This window comes from Rattus rattus, chromosome 1 (assembly GCF_011064425.1).
Source record: "Rattus rattus isolate New Zealand chromosome 1, Rrattus_CSIRO_v1, whole genome shotgun sequence".
NCBI lineage: Eukaryota > Metazoa > Chordata > Mammalia > Rodentia > Muridae > Rattus > Rattus rattus.
In genome coordinates, this window is record NC_046154.1 from 100,101,258 (window position 1) to 100,113,943 (window position 12,686).

The following is a 12,686-nucleotide window of genomic DNA, read 5'->3' on the forward strand; positions in this document are numbered from 1 at the left end:
CAACTTGACATAGCTATTGTCCTCTGAGAGGATGCCTCAATTGAGAAAACATCTCCAGGAGATATGGCTATAAGTGGAAAAGCATATAAGGCATTTTCCTAACTATAGTGATTGATGGTGAAGGGCCCTGCCCATTGTAGGTGTTAATACCCCTGTGCTGGTGGTCCTGGTTTTTATGAGAAACCAGGGTAAGTAACCCATGAGCAAGCCAGTAAGCAGCACTCCTCCATAGCCTCTGCATCAGCTCCTGCCTCCAGGGTCCTACCCTGCTTGAGTTCCTGCCCTGAATTCCTTCAATGATGGACTATGGTCTAGCCTCCAGCCTTTGGTTTGGAATCTGATCTGCCATTGGACACATGTAGACAGGAAAGCGGGACTAGGTGACAAGAGAGATACAGAGGGGACCGAAAGGCGTGAGGGGCTATGGAATCCCTAGTCTGGGCCTCAATGGCTGAACAGTTCTTAGAATGGGTGATCATGCCTGTGACAAGTTCTGAGCCCTACATTTACCTGCTGATGAGCAGAGATAATTGCTCTACTGAATGAGCCACAAGTTAGCTGAGAACTGTGCAAACAAGAGGGTGTGCAGCATGGTGACTACCTCAGAGAACATTCCCACTTCAGGAAGGGGGCTCACTAGCCCATTCTGAAGCATTTGCTGTGCAGGGCTTTGGGGACTCTGGTTTGAGACTCTCCGTATACTTAAGGCCCTCTGAAAAGCAGCCCATGTATATGAGAGAAGGCATCCCAGAGCAGGTGCAGATTTCTTACAGAGGGCAGAGCTGAGGTCAATGAGCCTGACTGGAGAAGGGCGGAAGGCCACTGGGCAACAGGCCATGATATAGGCCCATCACCTGTACCTGGTAACCAAACCCTAAAGCAAAACTTACCATTGTAACCACCAATCGGGCTTTAAAGGGCAGCAGCAGAGTCACACCAAGGCACTGTCACAGCCTCTAGGGAAGCCCTCCCCAGCAGCTATCACACGCCTCTCCCACTCCGGCCTCACCACCACCAAAACAGGATCTCTATGGACCCGCCACTGTGGAGACAATGTGGTCTTCCGTCTGGTTTTTCCCTTAGTGAGGGTCTCCGGTTCACTGTAGTCAAGGCATGTGTCAGGACATCCTTCTCTATAGCTGAGTAGACAGACCACTGTCATACACGGACGGACACCTGGTGTGGTGGACATTAGGGTTTCAGTGAGGGACTGCTAGGTTGAGGTGGCCGGTGGGTATGATCACAAGGGACAACTGAAGTGGTAAGACCCACTGAATGTGAGCGGCACCATTTCACAGGTTTGGATGATGCAAGGTCTGAGTGTACATCCCTGGCTCTCTCCTTGACTATGGGTGTGACCAAGTCCCTCAAGCTCCTGCCTCCGCTGCCCCGATGGACTGTTAATGTGGAACTGTGAGTCAAATGAACCGTTTCTTCCTCTTCAGGCTTCTGTTAACAGCAACAGAAGACACCGCAACACCAGGGCACCTCCACTTCTCGCCTAAGTCATGGCAGGGTCTGGCTGGAACACAATTTCCAATCCTTTTGGAAGGATTCCTCTGAGCAATGTTACTGCTGGGACAGACATGTATTGTGTTCACACTTTCTGGATCTGTCCTTGCAAACCTAGAGGCAAGCATTCTACCACTGAGCTTCATCCCAACCTGCCTGGCTGGAAATTCTGTTTTACTTACTGAAGGCTCTCTTCTGCTTCCTACTTTTTCATGTTGATGGAGGTGAGACCTCGAAGGAGCCCTAGGGCAGTGTCTGTATTTTGTTTTTTGACTTGGATTTCAGAAGAAGAAACTGAAGCTAACAGCACATCTTCTTCCCAAAGCAGAAAGACTTGTCAGGGTCAAGGCCAATGGGTCAACTGTAGACTTTGTGCCAGGGTCACCTCTACCTGCTACCAACACTGAGAATCACCTGGCAGCCCATTCCCCCGCTAGTCTGAATTCCTCTCCGGCTACCCTGGCACCCAGCCTTGCACAGTCTCCTTGTCTATGTGGGAGATGCTCCCTCCCTGGCAGCTCTGGTCCCTGCATGTTCTTCCCCACGGGCAGTCACTCTGTCCACAGCTCCCAGGCCCCCTCCACACCTAGACACTATGACCTTCTGCTTGCTTGAGCTCCAGGTAGCTGAGGAATCAAAACCAAGCTGAGGTAGAATTCTTTCCAGAAACAAGAATCTCCAAGCTATTTATAGCACTTTGCACCCCCTCCCCACTGTAAATGACTCTCAAAGAGGAAATGACAATGTGTCATTTGTTTGTGTTTGGATGCTGGCTGGGTTACTCGTTGCTGACATCAGGAAGACGACTCTGAGGTGAGACCTGCATCCAAACCAGTGTCCCTCCTTAGCTGGGTTTGACCTTCATAAAGCTGGTTACCATCGTGTGTCACAGTCACCAAACTGACCGGAATAAAAGGTTCCAGCTGCCTCACGGGCTTGCTGTGGAGATGGGATAAGGGAGTGCAGGGAAACACCCTGCATGTTAGCTATTTGATAGGAACTCCGGGCGGCATGCAATGCCCTCGAGAGCACAGAGACAGGGGGCAGACTCCCCATTTTTAATAGACGTGGTCTGGCAAGCAAAAATCTTTCCAAGGACTGAGTCCCTGTGTAGAAATGATGCTGTGACTGATGAGAGAAAAATGAACCAGCTGCAGGGCTGAAGCAAGATGGCGCTGTGGCTTCTGACCATCCAGGGTACCCCAGTGTGAGCTGGGACAAGGTCATTCTAGTCCTGCCACTGGGGTATCCTGACGAAGATGACAGGCTGCTGGTCTTAGAGGGAAGGCTCACACGGGACACAGGAGGTTGCTCTGAGCTGAGTGGGCTCCTCTCAGCGGCAGGGCTTTGGCCAGCAGCAAGTATGGTTTTGGCCACAGGAAGGAAGCCCAGTGGGGCGGGAGGAGCTGAAGACAAGTGAAGCGGGCAGGCTCGGCGCTCTCTTCCAACATGGCTCTTCATCAACAGCTCCCTCCGGCACCCTCCCCTCACTGTCCATTTGTGCACAGCTGTACTACAACCATGGCTGTGACCAGGCTTGTAGAGTCTCAAGAGCAGGGGGGAGCCTGGCCCGTTCTCTGGAGGCCTCACGTGAATAAGCAGGAAACTCCCAGGGTCTCGGGCCCCTCTCCTGGGCAGTCTGCAGACTCAGGCACCAGCTTCATTAGGGACAGCATTGAGCTTCCTCATATGCTGAAGAGGACCCGTTGGTGACTGCGTAAAACAAGCAACAGCAGTCACCGTGGGTGCTTCACCACACCTTCTGCAGGGGTTCATCTGGGTATAGCATCTTTTCTGGAAGGGTCCCAGGCCTGGAGGGCAGCATGTCCTTGCACATGCAGGTTCGGGTTTGTACCTGCAGCCGTGTGGCCTCCAGCACGGCCTGCATATTCTCAGGCCTCTGCAAAGCAGCGCAGAAAGGAGGCTTCCCAGGCTCTGCCCACTGCATCAGCCCTGAGGATCTGGCTAGCCAGCCTTCTCTCTGTCCACTTGCTGTGAGTCCCAGGGAAGAAATAACCCAGGAGCAGACACAGCGGAAGGGCGGGGTTCACTGCTCAGTCCTCACCACCTCAGGGCTCCGAGGCCAGCGGAGCCACCCAAGCTGCGGCTACCTCCTGCTCGACACTGTTTCTTCCGGCCTTACCCATCCGGCCATGGCTTGGGTTGTTGTTGTGGATGGACAGAAGGAAGAGAAAGGGAGGAGGGGAGGAGACAGATTTAAAAGACGTAACTACCTCCGAGACCCTGCCCATCTACACAGCTCCAGGGCACAGGCAGCCTTCTGGCCTCCATCTGACTTTGGCACCTTGGCATAGCTGTTCTTGGGGAACCCCAGAGGAAAGCCAAGGCTCAGGAGGTGAAGCCACATGCTAGGTATTACTCAGTGAACAGTGGCTAAGCCAGGGTCAGCCCCACTCCACAGATGGTATTTCTAGTGCTACCATTCCATGGCAACGAGTGACACTCTTCCCCATGGACTTAGCCCAGTCCAGATATCATTGGCTGCCACTTCCCCATCGCCTTCCCCTTCCACTGTGCCATGCCCACACCTGCCCCAAAGGACTGCCTTCTGTCCTCTGGGACCACCCAGATGGACCCTGAGGCCTCACTGATAACTGACATGGCACCCACTGGCTGACTTGGCAAGGGCCACAGTGAGCCTCTGTGCTTTCGGAGCCAGGAGGTGAGACTCGGTCTACACAAGAGTCCTGTACAGCAGTAGTACCACCAGGGCTGTCCTGGCAGGGGGACCGCGAATGGTTCAATGTAATGCGGCAGTTTGGGGCAGCAGGTTGGCACATGTGCAGGGGTACTGAGGCTCAGAGTGCCCACACTGAGGTCACAGCATAGAGGCTCACGTACAGGGACTGTTGCCAGGGGCTCTGGTGTTGCTGGCGCTGCTCTCAAAGGAAGAGTGGAAGTTGTGAATGGTTTCCTGTAGAATCTGCCTCTCACGCCCCTGTGGACAGAACAGAAACACGGAAAGTCCTGTTAGATTTGCGGCCACCCATTCAACTGACTGTGGTCGAGGCTCACTGCACTCTTAGAAACCATGGGTGTGGGGTTGGGGATTTAGCTCAGTGGTAGAGCGCTTGCCTAGCAAGCACAAAGCCCTGGGTTCGGTCCCCAGCTCCAAAAAAAAGAAAAAGGAAGAAAAAGAAACAAAACAAAACAAAACAAAAAAACCATGGGTGTTCTGAGGGGAGCAACTACCTCATTGCCAGAGTCAAGTTCAGGACTGAGTCAGAAGCTCCCAGCACCCACAATGCCAGCTGCTGGTGAAGGGAGACCTCAGGGTACAAGACCTCAGGGTCCTTGGATGAGCTACGGCTGGGGTCCCACCTGCCGGCGGGAAACTCCTCACTTGCCCAACTGCAGGAATGCAGCGGGGTCCCCACAACAAAGCCCCAAGCCTCTCCCATCCATTTTGATGTGGGAAAAGGTAGATGTGGCTGTTTCTTCAGCCCGTAGAACAGCCCCACAAATTGCCAGCAATAGACACACACACACAAGTTAAACATGGATTAAAACCCAACAGCCTAGGTTCAAATCCCACCTGTCCCTTTCCTCGTCTGTAGGTGGGACAAGGTGCATAGCAGCTCAGCAGGTAGGACCTTCATGAAACTCTGCATGGGCAGCAGGTAGGTCCTGACCAGGGGACAGCATAGTCAGACTGTATGTTCTAAATTATGAATAGAAGTGGTTAAAACTTAAAGCAAGTTAGAAGTGTACCTCAGCTGGGCCTGTTGGCATACCCTTTCATCCCAGCACTCAGGATGTTGAGGCAAGCAGATCTTTTGTGAGTTCAAGGGCAATCTGATCTACAGAGCAAATTCTAAGATAGCCAGGGTAATTAGTATGCCCGTCTAAAAAGGGGGTGGACAGTTATCTTTGGAAGATTGTTCTTTGTGACAGAAAGCGCCCATGCAGAAAGGCCAGAGCTCAAAGGTTCTTTTTCATTTTATAAACTTGCACCAGCTAGAGGAGTCTCCCTCCGGACCTACTGATGTGCCTGAACATCCCCAAAAAGAAAAAGCAAATGACTGTCACATGCAGGAAATAGCTCTGATCCATCTAGTAGCTCAGGAAATGTAAATTAAAACCAAAGGTATGTTTGGGCCTACAAACACGTAGTGACTAGAAATCAAATCAAAGGGGCCGTGGAGGTGGTTCAATGGGTTAACACACTTCCCCCTAAGTCCCAGGATCCAAGTTCAGTCTACAGTGCCCACTTGGTGCAAGTTGAGATTGAGTCCTGCAAGCTGTACTCTGACCTCCACATGTACTCTGTAACATGGACACACACACACACACACACACACACACACACACACACACACACACACACACACACACACCACTAGTGTTCACTGCTGACGAGGTTTCCAGGGAATGGGAACTCACACAGCTAGCCAGACATCCACGGTACTTTCTGGAAAGAAATTCAAGGTGACACCTATGTACTGTGGCCTGGCTCTTTGAGTTGACTTCTATGCTGAGGACATTGGGAAGCCTTCATATGGAGCTGTCTGCTGTGTCCACCAGTGGGTCGCCACGTACCCACAAGCAGGGATTTAGAAAACTATTTTAGCACACCTATGTAAACGTACATCAGTAAGAACTCTGCAGGGCACAGTAACACAAGCCTGCCATCCTAGCGCTTAGCGGGCTGAGGCAGGAGGACGCTGAAGACAGCAAGGTTCCATCTAAAAATAACCTCAGGAAACATGGGTAACCATGTAGATTCCATGCTTAACAACGAAAATCAGATCTAAATTTATCTCGGCTCTTTTTTAGTTTCTGTTTTTGTTTTTTTAAGAGCCACTGGGCACGGGACACTGCAGAGTAATTTGCCCCAACGTGAACAGCGTTGGCCTCCAAGAGAGGAGGACATGATTTCTTATAAAAATCCTTAATCATTTTTATACTGTACGAACTTAGTTTTAAAAAAAATCACAAAAAGAGGGAAGACAATGAAGCAAAGGCTTAGCACCCAGGGAGGGAGGGCGGCGATGGCTTCTGCTGAGCAACCCACTGGGGATGGGTGGGCCTAGCAGCAGTGATGCTCACGCTCATGTGGAGGCCTGGCTGGCAGACAGGCTCTACGGCTCTTTACTAAACGGTGTTATTAACATGTAACGTGCACTCCTTGCCCAAGGCTGGCTTGAACTTGTTAAGCGGGTAAGGATGACCTTCAATTTCCGATTTTGCTTTTCCTGGACAAGGCTCTCCACTATCTCCGGTTGGCCTTGGACTTGCTTTCTAGGTGAGGACGGCCTTGACCTCTTGACCCTCCTGCCTCCCGGTCCTGGGTGTTGGGAGGGAGTGCAGGCCTGCACCGCCATAGGTACTGTCTTACGCAGTCCTGGGAACGCAGGACTTCGTGACTGCTAGATGAGCATTCTATCAACAGAGTCACATCCTTACCCTCACTTGAAAACAAAAGATCTACGTTACAACGCTGGAGCACTTCTTAGAGTCAGATGTGTATTTTCCATCAGGACACATAACAGAAAGAACCCCTTCCTCCCTGCAAAGCCCGCTCATGGTCCCATTGCAGTGTAGCTTTAAAAAGTGCTTCTTCGGGGCCTGGAAAGATGGCTCAGCATTTAGAGCATGAGCTTCTTCCCCAGAGGACACTGGCTGGACTCCCAGCACCTGTCTGTCTGGGGCTTAACACCCTAACTCCAGTCTCGGGAGTCTGATGCCATCTTCTGGCCTCCTTGGGTACTGCAGGCATGTGGTATACAAGCATGCATACAGGCCACCCATGTGCATAAAAAATTAATTGAAAAATAATAAAGTGCCTGTCTAGACCTACTTAGCTGATTCTCTACCTCTTCACCATGCTGTGGACCCAGACAGCAAGAAGCACGGGCCTCTCGCTGGCATCTCAGAGATGCAGCCTTCAGAGCTAAGTGTCAAAAGGACCACTTGATAATGAAAAGAAGTCGGTGCTCAGGCTCAGTGAGGAGCTGGAGTCCTCAAACAGGGCCAGGCAGAGCCCGCCCTGAGTAGCCAGGTCCAGGGGTGCAGGCTGGGATCTGAGAGCTGCATCTGGCCGGGGATTTATGCTCCATCCAATCTGTCACGCTAAGAAGCAGAGCGGGAAGTGCAGCTGAAGGTTTTCGTTATATTAAATTTCTCCCCATCACAACTTCCTCTAAGACACCGTGGCGCTGCCCCTTACCCATGGACTGTGCCTGGACAACTTCTCCCCGGAGTGACTTGGGTAGATCGCCTGGCCTGTCGGGTGCGGGCGTCTCGGGGGAAGGACACAGGTGCCCTCGGCTCAGCATCTCAGGTACTCGGGGGCTTCTCCCCACAGACGCTCCAGGGAGCATGGCCTAGCTGACCCACCCTGCTGCCTGTGAGGAGCCATGGTCGCCATGCTCAGGACAGAGCACAGGGCCTGTGCTAAGCAGGGGCAGGAGGCAGCCGACCTGGTAGAGAACAGAAGGTTCTATTCTGCAGTGTGGGAAATGCCCTTGGGGTGTCTGTGGCTGTCTCGTCATCTATTCTGCTGAGGACAGTCACCTCTACGGAGGACACACACCTTTCTATTTGTCTCCCTGGGCCAGGAAGCCCAGAGCTTCGCAGGGTAGAGGAGGTCACGGTGGCTCTATCCACTGCCACTTCCCAGGCCAGCTCCTGTGGTGCTGGCTCCCTGCCTCTCCTTACCATCCCCGTTCAGAAGGTTCTCTGGTTCTCTTCCTGAACTGGTCTAAGCTGGCTTTCCTGTCATCCTTTCTTTAGCCTCATGTCCGCTCTCAAGGCTGGTAGGGAAGTAGAACCCCCAATCCACAGCCCCAACATTCTTTGACCTTTTTCAAGATTCCACTGTCCCAGCAGCCTTCACCAGTGCCCTCTGGCATCTGCCATGCTGCTTTACATGGCCTAGTCTGTCCCTGTCTCCTGCTCCTTTACCCAGTGCCTTATCCAGGTCTCCCCTCCTCCCGCACTTCCTCGGTTAGGTCTCTGCAGGTCCGACCTATGGAGACCCCACTCTACATAGAGGACAGGGCCTGCCATGCCTCCCTTCTCCACATGTGCATGTGGATTACTGACGCTGAGACGCGTGGTCACACCAAGTCTGAGTTCCAATCCAGCCTCTGCCTCTTCCTGACTATGACCTTGCATACATCCCTCTACCTCTCTGTGAGTGGAGGCTGTGTGGCGTCTATGGCACAGTGCTAGTCAGAGATGCTCAGCTCTCAGCACTCAACAACAGTTTCTTCTCCATGAATAAGTCAGTGCTTCAGCCTTCTGTGAGGATTTGGTGGACTAGACAAGGGCTTCCGTCCCCTAGCAACACCCTTGCTAACCGTGGAGACAGGCCTCTGGCCTGTCTGTGCCTCCCCAGTCTCCGCATCTGAGAGCTGAGCATGAGCCTTGCTGGACTGGAAGTCAAGGACTGCCGCCTGCCTCTGGGCTGGGCCCCCGCCCGCCCACTGCCCAGGTAAGACACTTTCAGAGACACTCACAGCACAGACCAGGACAATGCCAGCCATGCAGTGCCTGGTGCTCTCACTCACTCACGAATGGTCACCTAACAGAAGCGACAGAAGCCATTGGCCCAGACCTGGTAATATAACATAGAGGGGGGCAAGAGGCCAGAAGCCCTGGGTTCAGCTCCTGCCTTAGATGCCCAACATGGAAGCCAGACAGGATCAAGTCTAGAAGTCTCTACTGCCTTCCATGCCAGGCGGCTGCAGACTCTGCCCTTATCAGGGCTGAGTAAGACATGTTTGCTGAGTGACTTGCAGATGATAAAAGGCAGCATAAATACTTTTTGGCTTGGGCACTGTTCATCTGTTCACTGTTGCAGAACACAATCCCCAGGGCAGAAAAGAAACCTGAAGCCTGGCCATGCTCCTGCCTCACCTCGCATAGTGCAGCACAACCAGGGAACAGTCAAACCATGAAGAAAAAGACAGAGTGTCTATACAGCCCTGACACCATGCTACTGCTCCACAAGTGGGAAGCTGCGAGGAGGGATGGAGAAAAACAGCAGGCAAGCAAACATCCCAGCTGCCGAGCCAAGTGCTTGACGGGGAAGGGGCAAAAGGACGGGGGTCTGAGCGGCCTGCCAGCAGCCAGTATTTGTGTGGTGTGTACCTTGGAGAGGGGGCACTGCTGGCATTCACTTTTAAAGGTGATGAAATATAACACCAGGCATCGATGTGGGACATAGGACACATAATGGCATCTGACAGCCTCAGGTATTGGGTCTCTAGTAGGCACTGCAGCTCTGTGGACAGGAGGCCCAGAGAGGGAACAGCCTGCCCTGAGACTCCTCCCACACCCAGTCTTGATCCCAGGGCTCTCACCCCACAGTGTTGCCAGAGGCAACCCCATTCCTAGGGTTGAAGCCACGCGAGGAGTATGTATCTAGACTGGAAGAGCTGTACCTCGTGCAGAGAGGCACCAGAAAAGGAAACAGGCGGGGTGCAGAGGCAGTGGCCTCTCAGTCACCAACAGTGTGCAAGCAGGCCAAGTCTGCCATCTGCCGGAGGAGACTAAGAGGGACCATCATGAGGTTCCTGGTGACCTTCAGCGTGTGAACAAGGTAGGGGGAGGCTGGAACACAGTACCTTGCCCGCATTCAGCTCAGAGATGGCCGCCAGAATCTGCTGCCTGGAACCATCCGTCTTAATCCCCAGCTCCTGCAGGTCACCGTCGGTGAGTGTGAGGAAAGCTTCCATGTCCACCTGGGGAGAAGGGGACTTGTCACTGTCTAGGGACACCGTTCCCTACTGCACATAGGCCATGCAGAGGGGTCACTGAGGCTTCTAGGTGAACCCACTATGACTTCCAAGTCTGGCCTGACACTTCAAGACTAATGCTACACAGCCTAGCCCTGTGCTTTCCAACAGAGGCATTGTGGGAAGGTTTAAAATGAACAGAGGGACATCTTGGGGACAGGGATCTGAAGGACTGAATGTTCTGCCCCTAGGAAGGGAATTCCCATGTGATTGCATGTGGTAATAGAGTTCATAGGAGTGCTCGCTGCATGTCCCCCTGCAGGACGAGGCATGTACTGTGGAAAGACAGCCTGAGAGATAAGCAGGGGCAGAAGAGGAGAGAAGGGCCACGGAGAGCCGAGGCAGAGACACCAGCAGAGACATGCACAACTGTACCCCTTGTCCTCGCAGGTGACACGCTGCCGGCCCTATTGGCCTGTCTATGTGTTGAGAAGAAATGACCCCGCTCTAGGAGACAGGCTAATAGGCTTCCCATCCCAGGAAGTTGGGGCCAGGAGACTGTCAAAGTGGCCCAGGTGAAGACACCCACCACCCTGCATGTGGACGGCAACAGCCTGAAACCCAGCGGGGCAGGAACAGGCTCCCACCCCCAACAAAGCCAGTCCTATCCACTTGGCCCTGCACACACAGTGTGGGTGTGATGGATGGAGCTTCAGGGCCACACAGCTCACGAAACAGAAGCGAGGTACACTCTGAGACACGTTCTGTGGACACCTCAAAGAAGAGCAGGCAGCAGCCAGGAATCAGGAAACGGCTCTTGGAAACGAGGAAAGCTCTGTGGAAGTTTCAAAGGCCAAGGAGACAGATAGGACACGACAGGAAGAACACTGAGGAGGAAGGCTGTGCACACATCTGTCTCTGCAGCTCTCTCTGCGTCCCCAGCTTGGAGCAGACGAATGACAACAGCTCTTATGTGCCAAGCTGTCACTAGAGAAGCTTAAACCAGTGACCACAGCCCAGGGCTGGGGGCCGCAGGGCATGTTATTTGGTAAATACAGTGAATGTTTAAATGTTAGTGGTATATAACACACTTGCTCTACAGTCCCCCAATGCAGCTGTGTTTACAGTATATAATTAAATCAGTGCACTTGGTGCCAGAACACCCCTTCTGAGGGCAGGGTCTCAGACGCATCCCAGGATAACCATGAACTTCCTCAGGCCTCAGCCTCCTGAGTGCCCGGTTGTGTGCACAGCCACGCCTGTTTTGAGCAGTGTTGGGAATTGAACCTACGACTTGGGACATGCTAGGTAATTGTCTGTTACCAGAACTACCTCCAATCCTCAGCCCCAGCCCAGTTTTAGGACATTTTCATCCCTTCCAAGGAAAGCCAATGGCAACTGTTCTGAATTCAGCCCCAGCATCTCTCTGTTTTACACAGGCCCCAAATAGTCTCCCTTCTGTAGTCCAGGATGACCTGGGACCTACAGCAATCCTCCTGCCTCAGGGGTCTGAGTGCTGAGATGACAGGAAGAAGCCAGCGTGCCCAGCTGAAATGTGATTTTTGACTAGTATAGGACAGGAACCCTGATGACCACTGACACTGTTCCCAGACTTTGAAAACTCAGGTCCACGTGTGGCTTGTCTGCAACAGAACTGTTTACAATATAAAGACGTGCTCACAGCTACAGACTTCAGAACAAGGGCGATCTCTCAGGCCCTGTGCCACTGGGAGGAACTCAGATGCAGATGGATGGGTGGACTGACGGATATTATATGTGAAAGCCCTTGCTTTAATGGTAAATCTTAGCTGACACCCTGGAACAACCTTCTTACCTCTTGCTCCTCGAAGATGGGCTGGTATTTCTCAAGTGATAACTTCTTAAGGATTCCAGTCAGCTCGTCTTAATGAGAAAGAGATGGGGATTTTTTAAAAAATGCATTTTGGCTTTGGAAGAGTGGGTGGGTGGGTCCTGCACTTCTCTAAGATGTAGTTATCTAGTAAGATTCTCCCAAGAAACCCCAGGCCAGAAATAGACATCGGCTGACCCCACCACCACCACCACCACCAGTGGCTGAAGCTAGGTGTGCTCAGCCATGCTCTTCCCCTAGGGCAGGCCCTCAGCTTGCCAGAAAGCCCAGATCAGTCTAGAGAGACCAGAGTGGCCTGGGCTGACAGTCCTGGGGCTGCAGGCAGTAGATTCTGGAAGTTCCAGCTACTGGGAATAAAACCTGCCTGCTCAAGAATGTACATTCAATGCCACGGCTAAGGCCAGAAGTCCTCAGTCAGTCAGAGAATGGCACCAGAGCAGGCAGGCGCTGCAGACGAGGCTCAAATGCATGGAGCCATGGCCTCCCCAGTGCAGAAGTAGCAGAGCCAGAAGGACCCAGATCAGGGTATGGAGTGGGCATCTGAACAGGTAGGACAAGGAGAGGACGCAGAGCAGTGTCTGGGACTAGAAGAAATGCAA

At 52.7% G+C, this 12,686-nt stretch overlaps 1 protein-coding gene and 1 pseudogene across 1 annotated transcript in view; both read right to left on the reverse strand.

Moving 5' to 3' along the window:
- Positions 1-2,158: 2,158 nt before the first annotated feature.
- LOC116901953 lies at positions 2,159-3,414 on the reverse strand (annotated as a pseudogene).
- Positions 3,415-3,434: 20 nt separating this feature from the next.
- Positions 3,435-12,686, reverse strand: part of Anks6 (ankyrin repeat and sterile alpha motif domain containing 6) — a 46,198-nt gene continuing 36,946 nt past the window's right edge. The window contains exons 13-16 of the mRNA XM_032904203.1: positions 12,052-12,119; positions 10,107-10,223; positions 4,375-4,471; positions 3,435-3,669 (exon numbers count right to left, since the gene is read on the reverse strand). Of these exons, the coding sequence (XP_032760094.1) occupies positions 3,620-3,669; positions 4,375-4,471; positions 10,107-10,223; positions 12,052-12,119 (332 nt within the window). The 3' untranslated portion in view covers positions 3,435-3,619. The remainder of the gene's footprint in view (positions 3,670-4,374; positions 4,472-10,106; positions 10,224-12,051; positions 12,120-12,686) is intronic.